At 43.3% G+C, this 20,843-nt stretch overlaps 3 protein-coding genes across 9 annotated transcripts; 2 read left to right on the forward strand and 1 right to left on the reverse strand.

Moving 5' to 3' along the window:
- The first annotated feature begins 243 nt into the window (after window positions 1-243).
- rnf8 (ring finger protein 8, E3 ubiquitin protein ligase) lies at window positions 244-4,360 on the forward strand. 6 transcript variants are annotated; one of them, XM_062559515.1, is made up of 10 exons: window positions 244-480; window positions 702-830; window positions 1,165-1,613; window positions 1,692-1,911; window positions 2,104-2,166; window positions 2,339-2,428; window positions 2,514-2,621; window positions 2,833-3,037; window positions 3,645-3,689; window positions 3,991-4,360. In XM_062559515.1, exons 1-10 carry the CDS (start codon window positions 358-360, stop codon window positions 4,173-4,175), a joined length of 1,617 nt encoding a protein of 538 aa, XP_062415499.1. In that variant the 5' UTR covers window positions 244-357; the 3' UTR covers window positions 4,176-4,360. The 6 variants fall into 6 exon arrangements, with proteins under 6 accessions (XP_062415499.1, XP_062415501.1, XP_037305007.2 ...); XM_062559517.1 differs by having other exon boundaries at window positions 3,645-3,726; window positions 3,991-4,112; XM_037449110.2 differs by having other exon boundaries at window positions 245-480; window positions 1,704-1,911.
- Window positions 4,361-4,496: 136 nt separating this feature from the next.
- Window positions 4,497-11,018, forward strand: tcte1 (t-complex-associated-testis-expressed 1). 2 transcript variants are annotated; one of them, XM_037449123.2, is made up of 4 exons: window positions 4,497-5,794; window positions 7,995-8,563; window positions 9,756-10,205; window positions 10,855-11,018. In XM_037449123.2, exons 2-4 carry the CDS (start codon window positions 8,003-8,005, stop codon window positions 11,008-11,010), a joined length of 1,167 nt encoding a protein of 388 aa, XP_037305020.2. In that variant the 5' UTR covers window positions 4,497-5,794; window positions 7,995-8,002; the 3' UTR covers window positions 11,011-11,018. The 2 variants fall into 2 exon arrangements, with proteins under 2 accessions (XP_037305020.2, XP_037305019.2); XM_037449122.2 differs by lacking the exon at window positions 4,497-5,794 and adding an exon at window positions 7,482-7,910.
- A 102-nt stretch (window positions 11,019-11,120) lies between these two features.
- tmem151ba (transmembrane protein 151Ba) lies at window positions 11,121-20,256 on the reverse strand. The gene is made up of 2 exons (XM_037449102.2): window positions 19,423-20,256; window positions 11,121-16,673 (listed from the first exon to the last, which is right to left on the reverse strand). Exons 1-2 carry the CDS (start codon window positions 19,507-19,509, stop codon window positions 15,225-15,227), a joined length of 1,536 nt encoding a protein of 511 aa, XP_037304999.2. The 5' UTR covers window positions 19,510-20,256; the 3' UTR covers window positions 11,121-15,224.
- Window positions 20,257-20,843: the final 587 nt, after the last annotated feature.

Here is a 20,843-nt window from a genome sequence, read left to right on the forward strand (position 1 = left end):
GTTAAATGTGCGTATGACTCTTATTTTTGTATTATTTGCATTCTTCAAATGTCTCTTACTTCATCATTAATTTCTTTATACTAGCTTAAATGTATTCAAATGTTTGACAGAGAAATTTGCCAGAAAGGTGAAAATCAACTAGTTGACGTTAAATTTAAAACGTGTAACGTTACATTTTATATTGATCAGTTAAACATTAACCCCCTTCTAACGCCTTTATTTTGAAAACAAACCCATCGGTTTCCGGTTTCGTCCTGTCAATCTCAACCTTGACACCGTAGCACAACGTTAGCTATGTAGGAACAACACTGTTTCAGTTCGTAGTAGCCGCAGACAGAATGAGATAAAAAAATAAAAATGGATACGGTAACAGCGGACTCGTCCGCGGCTGAGGAGGACGACTCTTCGGACGCCGAGGTTTTATGTTTGAAGAGAGTCGGAAGAAATTCAGACTGGCTTCGCCTGTTGGAAAAAACCGAGGTGCAGTTTGCTAATGCTAGCCAGCTAGCTACATTTGCCCTGTGTTAACCCTCACCGTTTGCTATAACCCAAATAAGACATATTCCTCCTTCATAGTTATTTCCTCCCGGTGGCATGTCGTTGTCGAAGTTGACCGAGTCTGACGGCTTGCTCTCGTGTACTAAGCGGAGAGCTGCTCGGTATCAGGGAGACAACTGTCTGATTTGCACGCTTGTGTCCAGATCCGCATCGGACGTGGACTGGACGTAACCCACCAGCTGCTGTCTCCGAGTTGTCCCCTGATGATCTCCAGACTGCACTGTACCATCAAACAGAGCGAGGATGGACAGTGGACAGTGACCGACGAAAAGGTAATATTGCATCTCTATGTTCTCTCTATTATTTTTCTACCTATCCAGCTCATTGTTAAACGTGTGGACAATATTGATGCAACAGAAAAGAAACAATGACACGAATGTTGTGCATATTCACCAGACATTAGACATTTTGGGTTTTATTACAGAACAAATCCTGTGTTGACACATTGTAAACACAGGATTTAATAAACATCATCTCACAACCACGGAGGATTATTTAAATGGAAGCACAGAGAAGTTCAACAATACTGCATTCCGGATATTTTTTACTGAATATTGTATTAAATTTAACCTGATAAAATCAGCGTTGCTCATTTTGTCCCCTCAGAGTCTCAACGGTGTGTGGGTGAATGGAAACCGCATACCTGCCGAAGAAGCCCATCAACTGAGGCTCGGAGACTCCATACAACTGGGCGTCCCTGTGACTGGAACAGAGGTGGAGTTTGACTACATCTTTGTCCAGCGGCCCCTCAGAGACATCAAACACTACTTGGCAAAGGGACCTAAAGAAAGCCCGAAAGCAGCCCTCGTTTCCAAGAAGTCCAAGAGGAAGCTGCCGGCGGAGGAAGTTGAGCCGTCTACGTCCAAGCCGAAGCTCTACCGCTGCTCCTCCGCAGACAAGACCTTTGCAAAGCCCTGCCCCGTGTCGCCAGTGAAGCGGCAGCCGAGGCTCCCTCACTCTCAAGCAGAGGAAACCGGAACAAGCAGACAAGTCCAGGAAGTAGACGGGCCCTCAGATGACTCCAACAGCCCCTGTGACTTGGATGACTTGCAGATGTAAGTTTATGCCTCCTGTGTGTTGCCATTACATTTGTTTTGGAGAGAAAAAAAAGAAGGTTTTTAGAAAAAATAAAGCTCCCTTTGCAGGTACAGCCAGAACATCCTGAGGTTGAGGGAGCAGGTGGACAACACCCAGAGGCAGGTAGCCTCTCTGGGGGGAGAGCCTCAGCAGGCAGACCCTCTCAGAGAGGAGCATGTCAGGGAGCTGCAGGCTCAGCTGGAGACGCTGAGAGCCAAGATGCACCGGATGGAGACGTTGGAGAAGTCCTTCAGTAGAACTAAGAGGCAGCTAGAGGTCATAGTTTTTTTCAGTAACTTTCATTCATGCACTATGCATCACCAACAACTGTAACTTCACCTTGCATAATTAAAAGTGGTGTACATTTGTCTATTAATGATATATAAACATTGTCAGCTTTTTTGTGTCTTTTTTTTTTGTATAACCGACTACTACAGACTAAAAACTCACTATCCCTAAAATATTTAGGCACAGAAAACCAAGCAACAAGAGGAGCATTTGAAAAAGCAGCTGGAAGAGGCCTTGCAAGAGGTATGTAGCATAAAACTGAAGCTTTTAGTTGTTATTTCACCACAAGTAGAAGCAACCGGACACAGAAAGTATCAGGTCAAATTGTCAACATGTTGCTCGGTTTAAAATGCTCATGCATGCATTCAATTCCAATACCTTTTTATTATTTTGATTTTGTTTTCCATGTCCAAAGCAAAAAAAAGTTATAGACGAACTTGCCCATTCTCGGGAAGGCTTTGAAGAGATTCTCTTAGCCAAAAACAAAGAGCTGGAATTGACAAAGGTACGGCTGCATTTACTGACAATTAAGCATTTTTTCTTGTTTTGTGTGAAGCTCCATTCATTTATTGTTACAATTATTTTTGCAGGAGGAGAAAGAAAAGGCCAGGGCCCAAACGGAGGAAGTAGTTACACAAGTGACTGAAGTTTTGGAGAACGAGCTTCAGTGCATCATCTGCTCCGAGCTCTTCATTGAGGTGGGATTAAGAGTCCATCCGGCATGGTGTTAAAAATGAGCAAAAACATAATTCATTACACAGCAATTAACCCTATGAGAGTGTTAGACGAGATACGTCAAAAAAAAAACGACTTTAGTTTTCTTGTTGTGCTTCTTTACAAGAAAAAGTCCAAACTTAAACGGATCCTATCACACAACAAACGTCTTCTGATCACCGATGTTGTCTGCAGGCAGTCATCCTGAGCTGTGCTCATAGCTTCTGCAGTCATTGCATCAAGCAGTGGCGCAGAAAGAAGGACGAGTGTCCCATCTGCCGACGGGCCATCCAATCCCAGACCCGCTGTCTGGCCCTGGACAACTGCATCGACAGCATGGTGAAGAACCTGAGCCTGGACATGAAGTCGAGGCGACAGACCCTTATTACCGAGAGGAAAGGTGAGAGGTGCGTCATCAACAGCGGTGTCGGTATCCGACCCTCCGAGCTGCGGTGCAGAACGCGTCTATCTCCCCGGGTAGTGACATTATTCTGCAGAGGGGATCGCAGCATCCGCCCCGGTGGTCCCTTTGTCCCTTTTGATCTTTCTGTACGGGAAGTCTCTCATTCATTTGGTGCTTCCTAGGATTCTTCCCTGATTGGTACATCATTTAGCACAAAAAAATGAAGCAAGTCGGACTTTCTACGAATCTCTCATCTCAGTGCTCTTCCTTTGTTTGCCACTCTGCTGTCCGAGGGAAGCACACCAAGTCGGAAATATTAGATACTTGACGCAAGATATGCTTGTTTTTTGTTAAAGAAAATGTAGGTTTTCTTGTGCTATATCACAAAGAAGAAGAAAAGTTTCAACTTTCCATTATATGGATTAGAATTTGAGACTTAACGTGTTCGCTCAGTGATATCAAAATAAGCCTCAGCATGTACATCTGGACATCAGGATCACACTCATGGATCTCTGGCCACAGTGTGCAGGGTTCATCCAGTCAAGTGAGTGGAAAGCCCTGACGTCTCTGGGGAGCTTGTGACTAATGTCCCTCTCGCTTTCAGCGGTGAACTGTCCTCGACCCTCGGCTGGTGTGCTGAAGCTGCTCGGTATAAAATAAATGTTGTTTTCAAGGTGTTTTAAAGGGTAATTAATCTTGTTGCCTTGGCCTAATCGATGGTTTTAAGAATATGTCTGTTGGTGGAATGGGTGGTGCAGAGTGTGGAGCACAGGGAGGGTCTTGAACACAAGGTGGCAGTACAGTGGTGCTGATTGTTTGTTTTTCCCTGCTGTATGATGTTATTTTAAAACATCATACATCATACACGCCATGTAAAGGAAAGTGGAGCTTTCCAATGTTTGCAAGCACATTATCTTCTTTTCTTGAAATGACATTTTTTCTCCTCCCAGCGGACTCTGCCCAGGTGATGGTGATCCACGATGACGACAGCAGCGACAGCGACAGCAGCATGGTGTCCATAGACAGCAGCCTGAGCTCTGTGGTCTCCTTGGAAACGGACACCAGCATCCACCTGGACTCCAGCCCGCACTACAGTGACTACTCTGATGCGAGTCTTCATGGGTTTGAGGATTAGCCTTTTTCTTCAGCGGGAATTTGACTTTTATTTGGTGTTGTTGTTTGCACATCGCTGGATTGTATTTAGATAGAGACGTCTGGTCTCATCATGAGTCCCATAGCCAGAGTTCCTTTTTGTAAAGTCTTCAGATGTCTTTTTGTCTTTATTTACAACAAGAGGAATAAAGTTTTTTTCCGAAGCACTTTTAAAGTCACACGTTCACTTTGTCTAAACCTTGATTAAATGTGTTTACGGCAAATCGTACTATGTTTGTGGAAGCGTGGCTTCATGACCTGAGACGTTTAAACATCTATCGACAAACCTTTAAAGTATCATCCTGCCAGTGTTTCTTTTGTTTTAAGCCGTGTTACGACATCGCTTCAGTTAATCAGTTTGACAAAGCATGACAAATTACATTTCATTACAATTAATCTGTGTTATCACAAAACAGTAACATGGTTTAAGCTTAAGATCAAATACATGATTAAGTCAATGCAAACCACTAATGACTAGGTACATTTCTCTTAATCGTTATCCAGAAACAGCCTGCCTTGTCTTGTTTTTAAATTAGACCCAATTTTAAAAGAGATTTTTTTGCCAATGTGGCAGAGCTGTAACTCCACCAAAGAGGTTACGTTTTGCTCCCCGTTGTTGTTTTCAGTTTTCTTCCACCTTAGTGAGCGACGCTTTCTCTTCACCCACATGGCCACCCGGGAGTTGCAACAGGAGCTGTGGTGCTTTGCTGAAAAGCTCCTGGGGCGAACGTTGATCACTCCCTCAGGCAGCACTCCACAGCTCCACCTCATATCACGCTGGTCCTTCATAAACAACCTACTGAATGCTTTCCTCTCTTTAGATCATGGGATTAATGTTCGGTAAATTCCCTCTATGGTGGCTAAGCAGGATTTTTTTTAAATAATGAAGGCAATCTTTCCAGTAAATCAACCCTTGTATTAAATACAGAAAACAGTATCCTTCCAAACCTTACGCCACTCTTGCGATACTTTGCGTTTCTCTTGAAAAGCTTTCTGCTGTTTGCAGAAAGCAAAGTGCGAGGCTGCAAAGGTCAGAGGACTACGAGCTGTACTTGTGCCATAAATAATCGCCACGCGTATTCATTACTGCGTATTCAAAACCCTGCACGCTCTGGGATGTATGAGATGACATCCTACTGCACGATCCGTGGATTTTATGGCACTCTTAGCTGTGTTTCTTTTTTCTATCTTTCGAATAAGAGATATTACAAGATTTCCTAGTGAGGGAAGTAAAATGAATGTAAAATGAATGCTTTCAAACAGGCTCGTTACTTTTTAAAGGCCGCTCTACTTAACCTCACCTGACGACTGTGCGCTTTGCTATAGGAATGAATTAACTGCAGTTAATCTGACTTTAAAGTTATAGCCATTGATGTGTTTAGTTGTTTTTTTTACACTTGACTCTCACCCAGAGTGCTTCGGGACAGAGGGAGTTTCCCTGCTATGCCGTGGATGGCCGACGCCAGTCCGTTAAAGCCGGAGTACGAGGGTAGCGTGTGTCTGTCAGGCTTTATTACACGAGGACGACGGTGATGGAGCGCCTCGGGACTACAGGCGGAGTCTCTCCGTCCAACCCTCCACCCGACTGAGCAACCTTCTGATGTCAGTACCATCTCTCTCTCTCTCTCTCTCTCTCTCTCTCTCTCTCTCTCTCTGCCCTTCACACGTGGAACCCAATCCCTTATTTCTGTTTCATGTACCTGCATCTACGCATGTGTGGTCATGTGAAAATGCTACACACTTACATGATGGATGCAAGTACTTTGAGCTTTGAAGGGATTAGTTGGCAGACTGAAAAATACATTTTCAACTACTGTTTCTGTCTTTTTTTTAAGCACAAATAACAAAAAAAAAATGGTTCCAGCAATTTATAAAAGAACAGGAGCTTTCAGTTATCTAGTCCATGGTGACAAATATCTTCCCCCCCCCCCCCCCCTCTGGGGAGAGGTGCTGAATCAGCTCTCTTCCACATCACAGAGAGTGAGAGAGCATTGTTATTCATGATTGGAGGAGATGGGAGAAAACACCTAAAACAACAAATAAACTTCTACATCATGAGTTCCTGGAATGCTGCCCTGATCCTGAATTGATTGAATTATCAAAATTGATCTGTTTTTCACCTGAACACCACGTCTCAGTTCAAGAGGTCACAGACATTCTGTCCACTCGCACTCAACCTTAATGGAACAGAAACCTTTTTCCGACATCTTCCACTTACAACTCCATGTTATGCAGCTAAATGGACAATATGTCATATAAATATACAGTACATGCGTATTGTGTATTTGTGTCCTGTGTATGATAGTTCATTTTGTTATCTCTAATGGCGTACTGAATTTGAATTAGTCTCAGTTATTAAATGCATACAGTATGAGCACATTTGGTTGGGGTTAGAAAAGTTATAGTTACTCTACATTTCCCTTAGTTTATGTGTTGTTTATTATCATTCAGGATTCTATTTACTGATTTTTACCTACAACATTTTGTAGCTGTGCACATATTTTTTGTTGTTGCTGTTAAGAAAGATGGATTCACTCCAATATGATTTGGTCCAAAAGTGCATGGTTCATCTGCCAGCTATTTAGATTCCAAAAACTGCGGCAGGACACAGCCTCCTGCAACACTAATGCCAAAACTTTTGTCCAACTACTACAATAAGACTATAATGGAATAATTATAAGGCAGCACAAATGTTGTGGCACTTCTGTTTTATAACTGTATTTAATGGTTAATAGATACCAAAGTATGTAGGGAAGTTAGGGATACCTGGTTATTAGAATCAATTAGTGTTTGGAAATGGAGAATGTTTTTCTCATGGTATAAATGGTGCTTGCGGTTTCACAACTGATATGGCTAAGCCAGTCAATATGCAAGTTTTCTAACTTAATGATAGTCATTTGATAATTATTACTTTCATGTGGAAACAACACATTAAATGTCAGGCCTTGAGGTGCGTTTCAAAGTATCGGATTTTCCGAGGTCCTGCAGAAAAAAACATTATGTTAACTCTAAATATTTGACAGGGGAATTCAATATTTCCCAACGATAAGGTCGAAATTCCGATTATTGATGTAGCGGCAAATACTGTAAATGCCGAAGGCTGTGGCTAGTTACAGCATGCTTAGCGATGTGAGCCACAACATAACCACAAGGCTGCGTGCTCTACATTTCCGAGGCTCAAAAAGTACACGTAGAGCGTTCTGTTACCAAGGAGACGATGGCCGCCCGGGTAACTTAGGCGTTAAAATTGTGTTGTGTTTATATCACTCACGTTTGATGTTGTAAAACGTATCTAGTTGACCACTTTATTCCTATAGTTGCACTTTAGCTAACGGAATCCTTTGTGTGAGGTGACCGCTACCTTCTTTTGGACTTTGGTTAGTTAACGTTAGCAGCAGGAAGTGGCTTCATGACAATTACAACGTTAGCTAACGTTAGTGAGCGTTAGCGTTCAATATCATAAAAAACAACCTCCTCGAAAATATAAACACGTTTTAGCTTGTAACTTTTAATGGGGTCATTTACTTATTTTTAACCTGAGGAGAGCGTAAAAAAAAACCCCACTGCAACAATATGTCCAGACCCCCTTATTCTGGAGCCAAAGCTGAGGACCTCAGAAGGCGGAGGAGGATCATCGCTGAAGACTTAGACTGGTCCCTCGCTGTAGTGCCTTGTTTATCAAACCTCTGCCTGCAAAGCATTGTGAGACACTTTCAGGGTATGCTCTTGTTTTAGCACCATTGTTACACAAAATCCTATGCACTGACCATTAATAACTTCATACAAACTTGCCCTGTTACAGAGAAGCCCATGTTTGAAGAACTTCCACCCATCCACAAAGTGTTTGTGCAGGAGAGACTGCCAACTTCCCTGCCCCTTCATGTGACAGCCAACGTGATCAGCGATGGCGTCTATTGGAAGCGGTGCTGCGAGCAGCGGTGGGACATTTGCGACCTCACTGATTATGGCCACAGCTGGAAACGGATGTTCTTCGAGAGGCACATGGAGAACATTATTGAGCTTTTTATCCCAGATGAAACCGAGCCGAAGACAGTTCTAGAGATGGTGCCTCTTTGTAGGAACTACGTCAAGAGGCTGGACATCTCCCAACTCCTGCCACCCATCAAGGAGCCCGGGAAGGAGGAGCAGGAATATGGTTCAAAGTTGGCAAGCGACAGTGAGTACGAAGGGCCGTCTATGGACCACTTCGACTTTAACATCCTGCTCAAAAAGCTGACACAACTGGAAGAGCTTCATTTGGTGTACAGGGTGAAGCACTGCGGTATGAACTTTGAATGGAAGATGTTTGAGATGACTGACAGAGATTGCGAGTCCCTCGCCACGGCCCTTGTGTCCTGTAAGAGTTTGAAGGTGAATATTGGTCTTGACCGCTATGTGGCTTGATGCTTTTTGTAGCTGCATCGCCAAGTAAAGAGTCTGACTATCGGGACTATGTTTGTTGTAATTCAGCACTTTCTTGCCAGCTACGATGCATCATTGACAGTCCCTAATGTCACGAAAAAGGAAAACTGTTGTTGGCACTGCCCAAGCATTCGATTCATGCTCTATTTACATCAAAGAAAAGACAGCATGGCTTCTGGCCGCGACCCAAATAAGTCACTCTTTGACACAAAAGTTGTGTCACATTTGCTTACTACTGCACGAGAACACTGAATATATCTGCTCCCGATTTCTGTGCATGATATCGGAAGTGTTATACCTGTTGAAGCTATTTTCACTTACCATCTTTCAAAAACTTAAGAAAAAGGCCCCGCACTACATTCCATCAACAGTCCAAAACCCAAATATATTTGGATTACAATAATCAAACAGAAAAGCAGTAAAACCCCACACATTTTGTGTGATGTATGACTTTTAATTCAAGTCATTTAATTTTGTACAGCCCAAAACGCAAATTACAAATTTGCCTCAGAGGGCTTTACAGTCTGTACACATGCAACATCCTCGGTCCCGAAACCCTCACAACTCCCCAAAAAATAAAAAACCCTCCTATGGAAGAAAAAGGGAAGAAACCTTAGGGAGAACGTCAGAGGAGGGAACCTTCTCCCGGGATGGACAGACTACAATGGATGCTATGTGTACAGAATGACTTATACAGATAATACATTCAATTTCTATAACAGAAATGATTCAAATAATTGCGAGTAGTAAGCCAGGTGTACGGCGGGTCTACTGCAGGGACAACCACCATCAGATAGAACCACCATCCACAGAAGCCTGTGGAACAACTACACAATAATCAAAATTGTTGGCAATCCACCTTAAAAATACAAATTAATCAGTCAACAAATTTAATGGGTACGGGTGCTTCTGTGAAATACTTAACTTTAACATTATACAAAGCATAGTCGCTCAAGGATTCTTTCATGCTTGGCATGTAAGTAGTTTTTTAACATCTAGCAAGTTCATACTGCCAAAGAAATGGGAAGTTGTTTTCAAGTCCTGTGCCTCATGACCTAACGTGTGCTCATAGCAATTCACTTTTATTGTGCTACACTTAAAACATAATCTTGCCAATCTTCATAGTACTTTGTTCCCACAGCTTCTGAGGCTCCATCAAAGCCACATTGGGGATAAAAAGTGCCGTCTGCTGGTGAAAAACCTTTTGGACCACCCGTCCCTGACGGAGCTCGACTTCTCTCACAACATGATCGGAGACAAAGGAGCCAGAGCCATCGGGAAGCTGCTCGCCAGGAACAAGCTGGAGACCCTGAACATGTGTGACAACGACATCCGATGCCCGGGCGCTAAAGCCATAGCTCACGCCTTGTCCGAGAACTCCAGCCTTTTGTCCCTCAACCTGCGTCTCAACGGCGTGAGAGACGAGGGGGGGCAGGCCATTGGTAAGGCCTTGCTGAACAACAAGACCCTGCTTCGCCTGCACCTGGGGGCCAATCGGGTAACGGGGCCTACTGCCGTCGCACTGTCCAAGGTTCTAGTGGAGAACAACACCCTGAAGAGCATCAATCTCTCCTGCAACCATCTGGGCGTGGTGAGTAAATTGCCACCTTTACTGACAGTGGGGAAGTAAATATCAGCACTAATATTATGGAAGGGTTTCAATCGAAAAGAGGCAATATTTATTAGTAGATTGGTGAGTTAGCTTGCTGGTGTCTGTATTAACATACAGACTAGCTTGAAAGCACAAAGCTTTTCAATTATTCATAGACATGTGTGGGAAAAGCAAGTGTTTTTTTCCCCCCGTGAGAGGCGGATCGGATTATCCCCTACTCATGCTGCCTTCTGATCACGATTGCACCATACAGCAAGAGTCTGAGCAGAATACACAGCGGAAGATCAAGAGTCTCCTACGAAGCAGAAATGCATATCTCATCAATATCTGTGACCTTGCTCCATTGTTCACAGAAATAGAAATGGCTTTTTGAGACATAACAATAAACCAGAGATGACACTCACAACGGGCAGTTTAGAAAGCGCAGGCTTCTCCAGACAGCTGCGGCTGCCGTGGGGATATTTTTCAAGGTTATCAAGACCGTCTTCAGACCTTTTTCAGAAGAGCATAATGGGATGTGTTCAGATGTAGACATGCATCACAAACAGTTTTTCCAATTGCTCTCTCCATATCTGTGTGTGTGTGTGTGTGTGTGTGTGTGTGTGTGTGTGTGTGTGTGTTTGTGCAGGATGGAGGTATAGCTCTGAGGGAGGCGATGTCTCAAAACACCAGCGTGACAGAATGTGATATCCGCCTGACGGAGATTGACGAGCAGAGCGTCTCCTTCATCAACAAGGTGGTTTGGACCCACCAGAGACAGGCTCGAGGGAGGGAAACCAAGTAAACAACAACAACAAACCAATCTTTGGGGGTCACTGATTCCTGCCTAACTTATTGATTTAGCCACAGAGCAAGACTTTTATCCATTTATCCATTAACAATCAACAACACAAATAAATGTTTGACTCATTTTGTTTATTGAGGAGCCTTTTTTTCATTTTGATACGCAGCTTTGGTTTAACATCAAGGCAACTTTGTGTTGGAGTTGGAATAAACACAGAACCTCTATATACGGACTAATAATATAATTGTAACACCTTTCCCCGGTGGCCAACACACATCTTTACTTGCTAAATCACTAGTTGTTTTCTATAATCATGTGAAGACAGGCAAAGCTATTCTGTAATTTGATATTTGACTAGCGGCACAAGATCCATTTATGTCATAAAATACAGATATTCTTTAGATTAATAATCATTATCAATACTCACACAACTGTGTGTGCACTTAACCCTAAATCCTTTAAACCCTTCTGAATGTTTCAGTTAAATAAATGTTTACCAAACATGATTTAAAAAAATGTAAATATAGGTTTGGTTATGGGAAATAAAAAGCATTCAAAATAGTATATAAGCAACTGAAATAGTTAATGTTGGCTGTGTTGCCTAAACATTTTATAGAGGATTGTATTGCCGTTTAACATCTGCACATCCCAAATACCCTTGCTTTAGCATTCTGCTGAGCACAAGATCCACACCAGCAGTCCTTTTAACCTCTTGCCTCTGTTTTATTTACAGTACAAATCCTTTCTGCCCTACAGTCTTGAAAGTCCACAAAACCATTTAAATATAAAGAGACAACACCCCAAGTATTCTCAAGTGAAGGAGTACATATCAAAATTACCTAATCTACTTGATACACATGAAGGGTTCAGTGCTTTTCATGACAAAAAGCTTTGATTCTTGTCTATGGAGGAAAAACGTCTAGTTATTACCCTTCCAGACAATTTGTTGCGCCAATAAACAATTTTTCTATGAATGGATCACAGTGACGCTTTCTGAGGGGCTTTTTGGCCCCTCATAGATGAGAGAACGTGATGATGACTTCAGTATAGAACAGTGACCGTCCCAAAAGATACTCAAAATAGATTTGACATCCGTCATTCTTTCCACACTTTACTCCACAGGACGTGGACAGTTCATCATTCTGTGCTCGGTGATCCGGAGCCTTTAAGCAGAGGGCTGTTGTGTTTTATAGCCCGGATCTGGGTTTAAATACCCGGATCTGTCACGTCTGACCAATGATTTCTACAATGTGAGCCGGCCCTTTATGAGAAACAGAACGGTTAATGGGCTCATTTAAATCCCCGTGTGTAACTTGGTTTCCCAATAAAATGCCACTTGTTGCTCAAAAAGGTTAGTTGCTACACCACCCATTAACCAATAAAGGGGCAGTGTGACCTTTTTTGGTCCGTTTTTTCCAGGTTAAACCAAATAGATAAAGCGTGTTGTGTTGTTTCCGCTCTTTATGCTAAACCGCTGCTGGTGGGAGCTCCACGTTGAATGTACAGATATCAGAGTGGCGTTGATCTCATCACAAAAGTGTTTTTCCAAAAGTCCAAATGTGTCTAACAATTTCTTTAACAATCTAAGAGACGTCTAACATGCGCCATCGGTACCAGGAGTCTGGGGGCCCAAACATGCCCACCGCCGCCATACTTCCAGCCTTCAGTCGGATACGATGGACCGCTTAGTCAGTGAGCGAGTGAGATTTACACATTACTAATCTACAAAGTTAGACAGTCAACACATAAGAGCTGAATTTTGATTGGTTTGCTTTCTTAACAATGCTGTAGGAGTCATTTGGTTTTATATATTTTTTAAATGGTGATATAGCTCAATATCCTTCAATAGCTCAATTTATAAAACGTTAAATTAACAAATGACAAAATAACAGTCAGGTTGTGTAACATTTGGGAGTTGGTGTACTAATGCTAACCAATTTACAGATTATACAGATCTTTACTTTACCTGCTAAGACATTTCTGAAGTACTAATGCTGCAACCCGATACTAGCAAGTAGTTTTAGAGCTTAGGAAGGACATAACGACAGATTTATAAAAAGATGGTCCGAAAAAATTCTGAAGAGGTGCAGAAAGGTGGAGAGCCCGGCATTAGCTAAAAGTTGCTTTTTCTATATAGTACTTTGAAACGTTTTTCTCTCTGTTTCCATTTAAGATTTATCGTGGTGCATGGCCTGACAGCACACTCAAATGAACCATGACTCAGATACGGCACGTGCTCATTTGAGTGGAAGCGTTCTTTTTCTGTTCTTTAAGTAATCCTGTCACATTATTAAGTCTGACACTATCAGCAGTGAATCCAGTTCCTATTTCGAGCATCTTTGATGGCCAGCTCTCTGGCTGTCTCTCTGATATGCATCAGCAGCAGCAACAGTACATGAGAGCTGTGTTCTATCATGAGGAAAATCATCTGAAGACATTTAGGGCCTTATTTTTAAAGCCGCATGTATTTTGATCAATGCATTTCAAAGATTTTTCATATACCTCGTTTACCATATGTTATTATGAGTCTAAATTCAACTTGTTTAAATGGGAACATGTCGAGATGAGATAACTTTAGTTATGATAGTTCATGCTCCTCAGTCACAGTTCATCACTAGGCACTTAAATTAGGAGGTAGGCTGAGTAGAAATCATGCGGTATATTAAACTAGAAGCATCGTTCAGATTTGAATCTAGTTGAGTTGACACTTCTCTATTAATACCATGGTGGTGTTTATAACTATATGTAGTTTGCCAACATCAACGGTGTAATTTATAGTAGTTAACAGTTTGAAGAAGTGTAGTTCATTCAGCTTTAGGTTCTTGTGTCCTTAGCTCTCATGTACTAAATTATTCACTGGCTGTGTCGCTATATTTAGAAAGCCGGTAAGTATAATGTCATTGCAGCAAAGCCATTTTCAGCTAACTCAATATTTCATCAGAATATTATTTTGTTTAAATGCATTCCTTCTTAAATACATTTTCATTAGCATTGACTTTTGATGCAACGATTTTAATCAGCCAGTAAAAAGGGATGCAGATGTTTATATTCTTGTTAATTATGCTTTGACAGGGAGGATGATATCTCTGCATTTTCTCTTATTATTCATCCGTCCCATCATTTTCAATCATTTTCTTAATATAACGTTAATCTTAATTTCTAATTCAGACTTCCATTAACTGTCGTATTGATTTCATTTCGTGGCAATTTCTAATGTCCCCGCTGAGTCGAAACCCTTAATAGGCTCCAAATACTAGAAAATTGTTTCCTTCTATGTTTGTAAGATCTACAAATATGGCAAGAACAGTAGGGTGTAACTCCCCCTGGTATTCCTTGGTAACTTGACTCTTGCCCTTATTGATGCTGGAGGAAAGTATGTAACATTTTGGCAATTTTGTCTTTTAAAGCCGCAATGTATTCAAACAACAGTCTCACACAGATATAATCAACATTTTCCCCGACTTAAGGACTCCCAGGTACACGGCAAAATTCTTAGAGTTATTTTTCCAGTGTTGGGCAAAAGGGTCAAAGTGCAGAGTTGAAATCACACTGCAAACTCTTACAGAGTCAATTGTGCGAAAGAGCTGGAGACATCATCCAGTGTCAAGATCAGATTCATTTGCAACACTTAGTAGAGTTAAACTAACTCTTTGATAGCTTTGAAATGTAACTGTACAGTGTCACATTTCTTGGTGCAGGGCTTAACTCCATGTAATATGGTGCATGGATTGGACCACGTGTTGGTGGTTCAAAACCCTGGCTGCTCCACATTCCAAGTCAAAGTGCCCCCGAGCAGTACACCGAACCCCGAATGGCTCCCTGGTCTAAAATGTAAACGCCATGTGTTAAAAATGCAATGTAAGTTACTTTAGCTAAATGACGTTGTATTTAACAATGAGCAGATTTATTTTTGACACTTATTCCGAGTTGAATTAAAACACTTCGTTGAGTGTTGATTTAACAGTGACAAGATTGGGACAATATAAACACCAGCTCAGAGTTCAAATTGAATCTCACAGAGTCCATTTAACGCTCTGAAATTTGCTGTGTATCCTGTTGCTGGCTACAGTCTCTTCAGAACCATAAAGACCAAATCCTTTATTTTGGTAACTGAGTTACATTAGTTGTAAAAAGGAAGACGCGGCTATCCCAGCCCTGGTAATTAGATCCTGTGCTCCCATCAGTCTGGCGGCCGCCGGGGGGGGGGGGGGGGGTCATAGAGAAGTCTCCACGCAGGACCCGTTTCTGTGCAGGGAGCGGTGGTCGTGGTTCAGGCAGCCCTCGTCGCGATGCACAATGAGCACCGGGAGGCACAGCGCGTCCTGGTAGGCCGGGGGGTTCTCCTCGCCGGCCTGCTGCTGACCCGACAGACAGTGCGAGCTCTCTGTGGGGGGGCAGGGCCGCTCGCTCAGGCTCCCGCTGCTCCTCCACAGGCAGCTCCGCCTGGACCCGTACAACCGGCCCAGCGAGAAGCGGCTGGCGCTGAAGGGGAGGCGAGGGCTCCCCGCGTTGCAGATGCTGAGGGCGCTGCGGGAGAAGATGGACGAGCTGCTGATGGTGCGGTGGCAACGTTCGCAGTTCTGCCTGTAGCCGCCGTAGCCCCCGCACGCCGAGTAGCTGTTGCAGCTCCCCGACAGCTGAGTCAGGTCCATGAGAACGGCCTCCGAGTAGCTGGGCACCAGCTGCTGGTTGGAGCGGATGTGCCACTCCAACTCCGTGCTGTCGATCGTGTTGACGCGCGGGATGCGTCTGCAGGGCGGCCGCTCCTCGGACGGGCTCACTGGCACGTAGTCGAAGCCGAACAGCTTCTCCACGTGGTAGTGCGCGCAGGCGGTGTGGTACTCCGTCAGCACGCGCAGAGGCCAGGAGGCGGTGAAGGCCGCCGCCACCCAGAAAGAGGAGTGGGCCGCGTACCAGGGAAGGTGATTGGGATCGGAAAAGGCAACCATGTACTCCTTGAAGTCTACATTCTTCAGGTGCATCCCCTCGCGGGCCTCCATGTAGTCATCCAGGCCCTCGTTCTCGGTGAAGAACCTGGCCCGCTGGGTCAGGTAAGAGTTTTCTGACTCCACGTTGGCAAAGCTAAAGCACTTGGTGAACCTCAGTTTGGTGATGGGGAAGTCCTCGAGACCCGACAAGCATTTTGCGATGTCCTTAACCCCGCAGTTCCCGTAGTCGAACTCGGCCTCGGCCACGTGGGTGTTGACCCGCTCGTGGTAGACCTGCGTGGTGGTGTAGGCGTCTCCGTTGCGGTAGCGGGTCACCTGCCGCGTCCTCCTTATGTAGTGGTAGCTAATGGCCTTCCACCAGATGCACGGCGTCGCCTGCTGCATTCGCTGGATGCGCTCCGTCACACTGTCGACATCCACCTTGTACTGCAGCTCGTTCCTGGTGTAGCAGTGCCAACACTCCACCAGGTAGACCACGTAGAGCATGACGAGGAAGGCCAAAGGGATGTAGATGTAGCCATTGGAGCAGGGGCTGTCGTGGTACATCATGGACCTGCCCTTGTACGCGATGTCGAAGGAGAGGCGCGTGACCTTGGTCACCTGGCACCAGGCCATCACCCCCACGCAGCCGTACATCAGCAGGGACAGAAGCAGGCATTTCCAGTGGGTTTCCTGACACAAGGACTTGGTCAAGGACTGCTTCTGGGGCCGCTGCTACAAAGGAGATGAGAAGACAGCAAAAAGTCCGTGAAACTGTGTATATTTTAAGTAAACGGTACGTCTTTGTGTATTGCCACCGCTATTTCTCAAATTAGAATTCAAAAACCCTTAAAGCATTTAGGAACGGAGAGTATTGCCTGCAACTACACACTTACAATGTAACATTGAGTGTGACCTCAATCTGAGCTTGGATACAGCTAGAAAAAGTTTGAAAAAGTAGTGGCTTGTGCTTTTTAAATATTAATGGAAATATGCTGTGTCGTAAGTGCTTTGGTATAGTTTATGCATGAGCCTGAGCCAATTCCTTCTGCCCTGGTCTGTGCTTGTCAAATTCAGGAAGAAATGGCTCATTAATGGATTAGTAGCATGTTAAGAACATATGTTGATGTCAGTAGTGCATGAGCTTCTTTTTGACTGCAACGTGGGTGAGCATGTGGCAATAGTGAAAAGGTTTGGATGTATGTTTGAGATTGGTAAAGAAATACATTCTATGTGGTAAATACCACGTCTTACGTCAAGCTAGCCAGAAAAAAAACAGTAGTTTGACTCCCCAGGAAGGGTGAATTATAAGAAAATCCATTCAAATAATCTGCATTACAGTGATTCGGCTACAACAGATACGGTCTCCTTCTGCGTCTCTTATACTGTAGGTCAGCCTCTGCACCACAGCAACCAGCATCACTGCATTGATGTATTGAATTCAATAAGTCAGCTCTGGGCTCTACACGCTACAGATAAGCGTAAATAATATATGTTTTTCTTGCATAATTATCTTCCCCACCTCAGCCCCATGGGGCCCAGGTCCCTTGCCAATTTGAGACTCCACCCAAAAGGGTGAAAGGGATTAACATTGAAATTCCCCTCTGAGCTCAACCTGCTGCAAAAGGAGAATTTATTCACGAGCATATGCGCTCAACAACTGTAATCAATTCAACATGACATACTTTGTGGCTCATGTTACACTTTACAGCCTCTGTTTAAGCACCGTGACAACCATTTGTGTGGAAGTAAACATCATTCACGTTTAACAAATATACCTGTATGTGGCACTATTTGATTAGAAACTCGCCAATATATACAATAAACAATATTAAAATGTTGGGACACTAGTGATACACTTTTGCAGATATATAAATGTTAATTTCACAAAGTTTAATTGCACACTATTTTGACCCCATACAGAAAGCAGAATACCGGAGATAATAGGCTTGAAGAACAGTAAGTTGGACACTGAATGACAGTAACCTCAAAGGTACATTTTAATTAAAAACTCCCTGCTTAACCTCATGACAGAGCTATTCATTAGGCCTATCAATGACTGAAGGGAAGGAAGTGACTCACCACATCAACACAGAGGTGTTGACATTTTTGAAACATTAGACATACATTCCTGTGGCTTTGTTGAAAAGCATGCAGACCTCTAATTGGAAATACCCCAGACATTAGTATTGCAGATACACCCATAGAAACCCCCAAAGTATTTTTGATTTTGGACATAGATTTGTTGAATAAGAAAGTATGTCAAGACGTTACGCTGGAAATTAACCTTCAAAAAGCTTCAATTTTGCAATGTTATTTTAATGTTTCCTGCTGGACTAAAACGCTTGTATTTGTCATAAGTATCAGGGGAAAAAAGGCAGCAGGTTCTATTATTAAATGTAATGTTGCGTGGCAATAAAGCAACTGTATTGTATGTATTGTACAATTCCTTTGGACAAAAATGCACACAATTTCAACACAGGGTAAAACATGCAAAGCTACATATACAATACAAAAGTAATGTCTGTAAACTTTTAAGTTGTCCAATACATCATATTGATGCTTTAACATGAATGAATATCGTTTTAAAGAGCCTTAGATCAGATGATGATTGTTGCTTCTGCAGGAAGGTTAAAATCCATAAAAGTCTGTTATGAAACGCAATTAATATTTCAGGAAACAAATGGTTCAGGCGGAGCGTGCAGGACAGGAGAAGCTTCACAGTTCATGAGTTCTCCGTGGTGCCTTTAAGTAAGTGCCTCTCTCACTCATGGACACTTTCTCTTGACATAATAAGACCAGCGGGGTTACATAAAAATCCTCTTGTGTAATGGATATGTAACGTATCTAACGTGTGTGTTTGAAGAGCAAGTCGCAGTCAATGCTAAAGTAGAGGAAAAAATATGAATGTTTTGCTCATGTAAGATCCTTAATCAATTTACGATGATGGAAACAGAATAATTTGAGTGCCTCGTTATAATTAAGTCAAAACAATCTGATGTTGACAACATATCCATATAAAGTTATTTCACTTCAGTCCTTGCAGAGAGTTAACAAGACTTTGTCTTTAAAGTATACAAACGCAGTTAGTTCTCTGAGTTTTATGGACAAATAACAGTGTGGAAACATTTGAATAAAATGACCATTCTCCTATTCTCTCAACAGAGAGCTTCAGTTATCTGAATAATTATTTGGACCCCTTCCAGGCCGCACAAGGGGTTCCCAAACCCCCATTTTGCAATCTTGACAAATAGTACATTCATACACATTCACACGCCCTTGGACGCACCGATTCATCTTTGAACCAACTCCATATTCAGCAATTAAATCCAACTCTCCAAACGGTGGAACCATTTTAACCCTGATCTCCAAAAGAAACGATGATTACAGGGAGGTCATAAGGATTCCGCCGTTTTTATTACCCCCATGTATGCGGATTTTTGTTTAAAAACTGGCCTCAACGTGTCAAACAATGCGTCCTCACCTCCTCCCGGGGACCGTCCCGCTCCTCTTCGGGAACGGGGGTGCTGCTGCTCTCACTGGCCGTCGCAGCCGATGCTGCAGGGGACATGATGACAACAGTACAACGAAAAACCGGGTCATGGATCTCCGGGTGGGATGGAGGGTTTCCAAATCAGGGTGATACATAAAGACCACGCGAGTTCCCTCAGCGCATCGCCCACGAGAAACTCGAACCGCTCCAAACACGCATCACCACAGCCCCTTCCAGGCGGGGCGGACGTCGCCTGCTTATCGGCTACTGGGATCCGGTCATCGCGCCTCGGAGGACGGGCAAAATAGGCTGAGACTCCCCCCACCCCACAGCACCCACCCACCCGCGATGAGAGTGCCGCGAGGGAGACAATGCGAGGAAACAGACAAAGGTGGCAGTCGCCCCCCCCCCCCCACACACTGTCGGCGGGGGTCCGCAGCAGCGGAGTGAAGCTGTGCGGCGAGACAAAGACGGAATGCGGAGGCACGTGCGAGCAGCCAGCGCGAGACCGCGAGGTAAATAACACGCGCGTCTCAGCTCGAGCAAATCACAACACACACAGAGGCGGTGCTGCAGAGAGGGGGCCCACCCCGCCCCCTGCATACCATTAACGGGCAATGGACATGCATAGATTATTATATTAGTCATATTGCTAATAAGGGGATCCTCGTTGAAGATAAAGGCTTTTTTTAGTTGCATTTTTCAGAAATAGGCAGCCAAATATTGGCTTTATGTAAAACACACATAAACCCCACACAACCTGTATCAGGTATTAAGACAAATTACATAATTGTAAGCACACAGTAATTTACATTGAGTTTGAAGTCCATCTTAAAGCAATGTTTATAGATTCAAATATTTGTTCTATCCATTGGTTTATTGTTTTACTTGAAGTGATGTTTTTGTTTCCTTCTTTTCATTCAATGACTTCATAATTCTTCTCATTGTTTACATAAACATTAGTGAAAGTGCAGATCTTTTTCACACTACTAGAACTCTATATGCTATCCTCTTGAGTTCCTCTCAACGAACGTGTTATGATTATTGGATCAAGGTATACATGTTTTAAATTTTAAGAAAGTGAAATAGAAGGGAGACAAATGTCTGAAATAATATTCTGGATTTGTGCCATTTCTGTTTCATCTACTGCACTTTTTATGCATGAACCCCACACTCCTGCACAATACCTTGTTTATCGTAGCACATCGAATTGACATTGGACTGTACTCCTGGCATGAAATGGAATGAGTAAACATCACAGTAGATAACATGAAAACAGATGGCCGTCCTTGGCAGCAGTAAAGGTTTCTCTCCGACAGTCAGTGTTGTTTTATATTATGATGAATGGCCCTTAGCAGTAGTGAGCCCTCCAATGGTAAAACCACAAAAAGCAATTTCAGGACAGAGGAGGT

The sequence above is a fragment of the Pungitius pungitius genome, chromosome 20, assembly GCF_949316345.1.
Source record: "Pungitius pungitius chromosome 20, fPunPun2.1, whole genome shotgun sequence".
NCBI lineage: Eukaryota > Metazoa > Chordata > Actinopteri > Perciformes > Gasterosteidae > Pungitius > Pungitius pungitius.

Excerpts from the sequence above, each read along its gene's own strand:
- tmem151ba (XM_037449102.2), bottom strand. The coding sequence starts at position 19,509 with ATGTCCCCTGCAGCATCGGCTGCGACGGCCAGTGAGAGCAGCAGCACC. Across the intron at positions 16,674-19,422 it reads GGGACGGTCCCCGGGAGGAG|CAGCGGCCCCAGAAGCAGTC; the intron begins GTGAGGACGCAT and ends TCTCCTTTGTAG.
- rnf8 (XM_062559515.1), top strand. The coding sequence starts at position 358 with ATGGATACGGTAACAGCGGACTCGTCCGCGGCTGAGGAGGACGACTCT. Across the intron at positions 1,912-2,103 it reads GAACTAAGAGGCAGCTAGAG|GCACAGAAAACCAAGCAACA; the intron begins GTCATAGTTTTT and ends TAAAATATTTAG. Across the intron at positions 2,167-2,338 it reads TGGAAGAGGCCTTGCAAGAG|CAAAAAAAAGTTATAGACGA; the intron begins GTATGTAGCATA and ends CCATGTCCAAAG.
- tcte1 (XM_037449122.2), top strand. The coding sequence starts at position 7,766 with ATGTCCAGACCCCCTTATTCTGGAGCCAAAGCTGAGGACCTCAGAAGG. Across the intron at positions 7,911-7,994 it reads CATTGTGAGACACTTTCAGG|AGAAGCCCATGTTTGAAGAA; the intron begins GTATGCTCTTGT and ends GCCCTGTTACAG. Across the intron at positions 10,206-10,854 it reads CCTGCAACCATCTGGGCGTG|GATGGAGGTATAGCTCTGAG; the intron begins GTGAGTAAATTG and ends GTGTTTGTGCAG.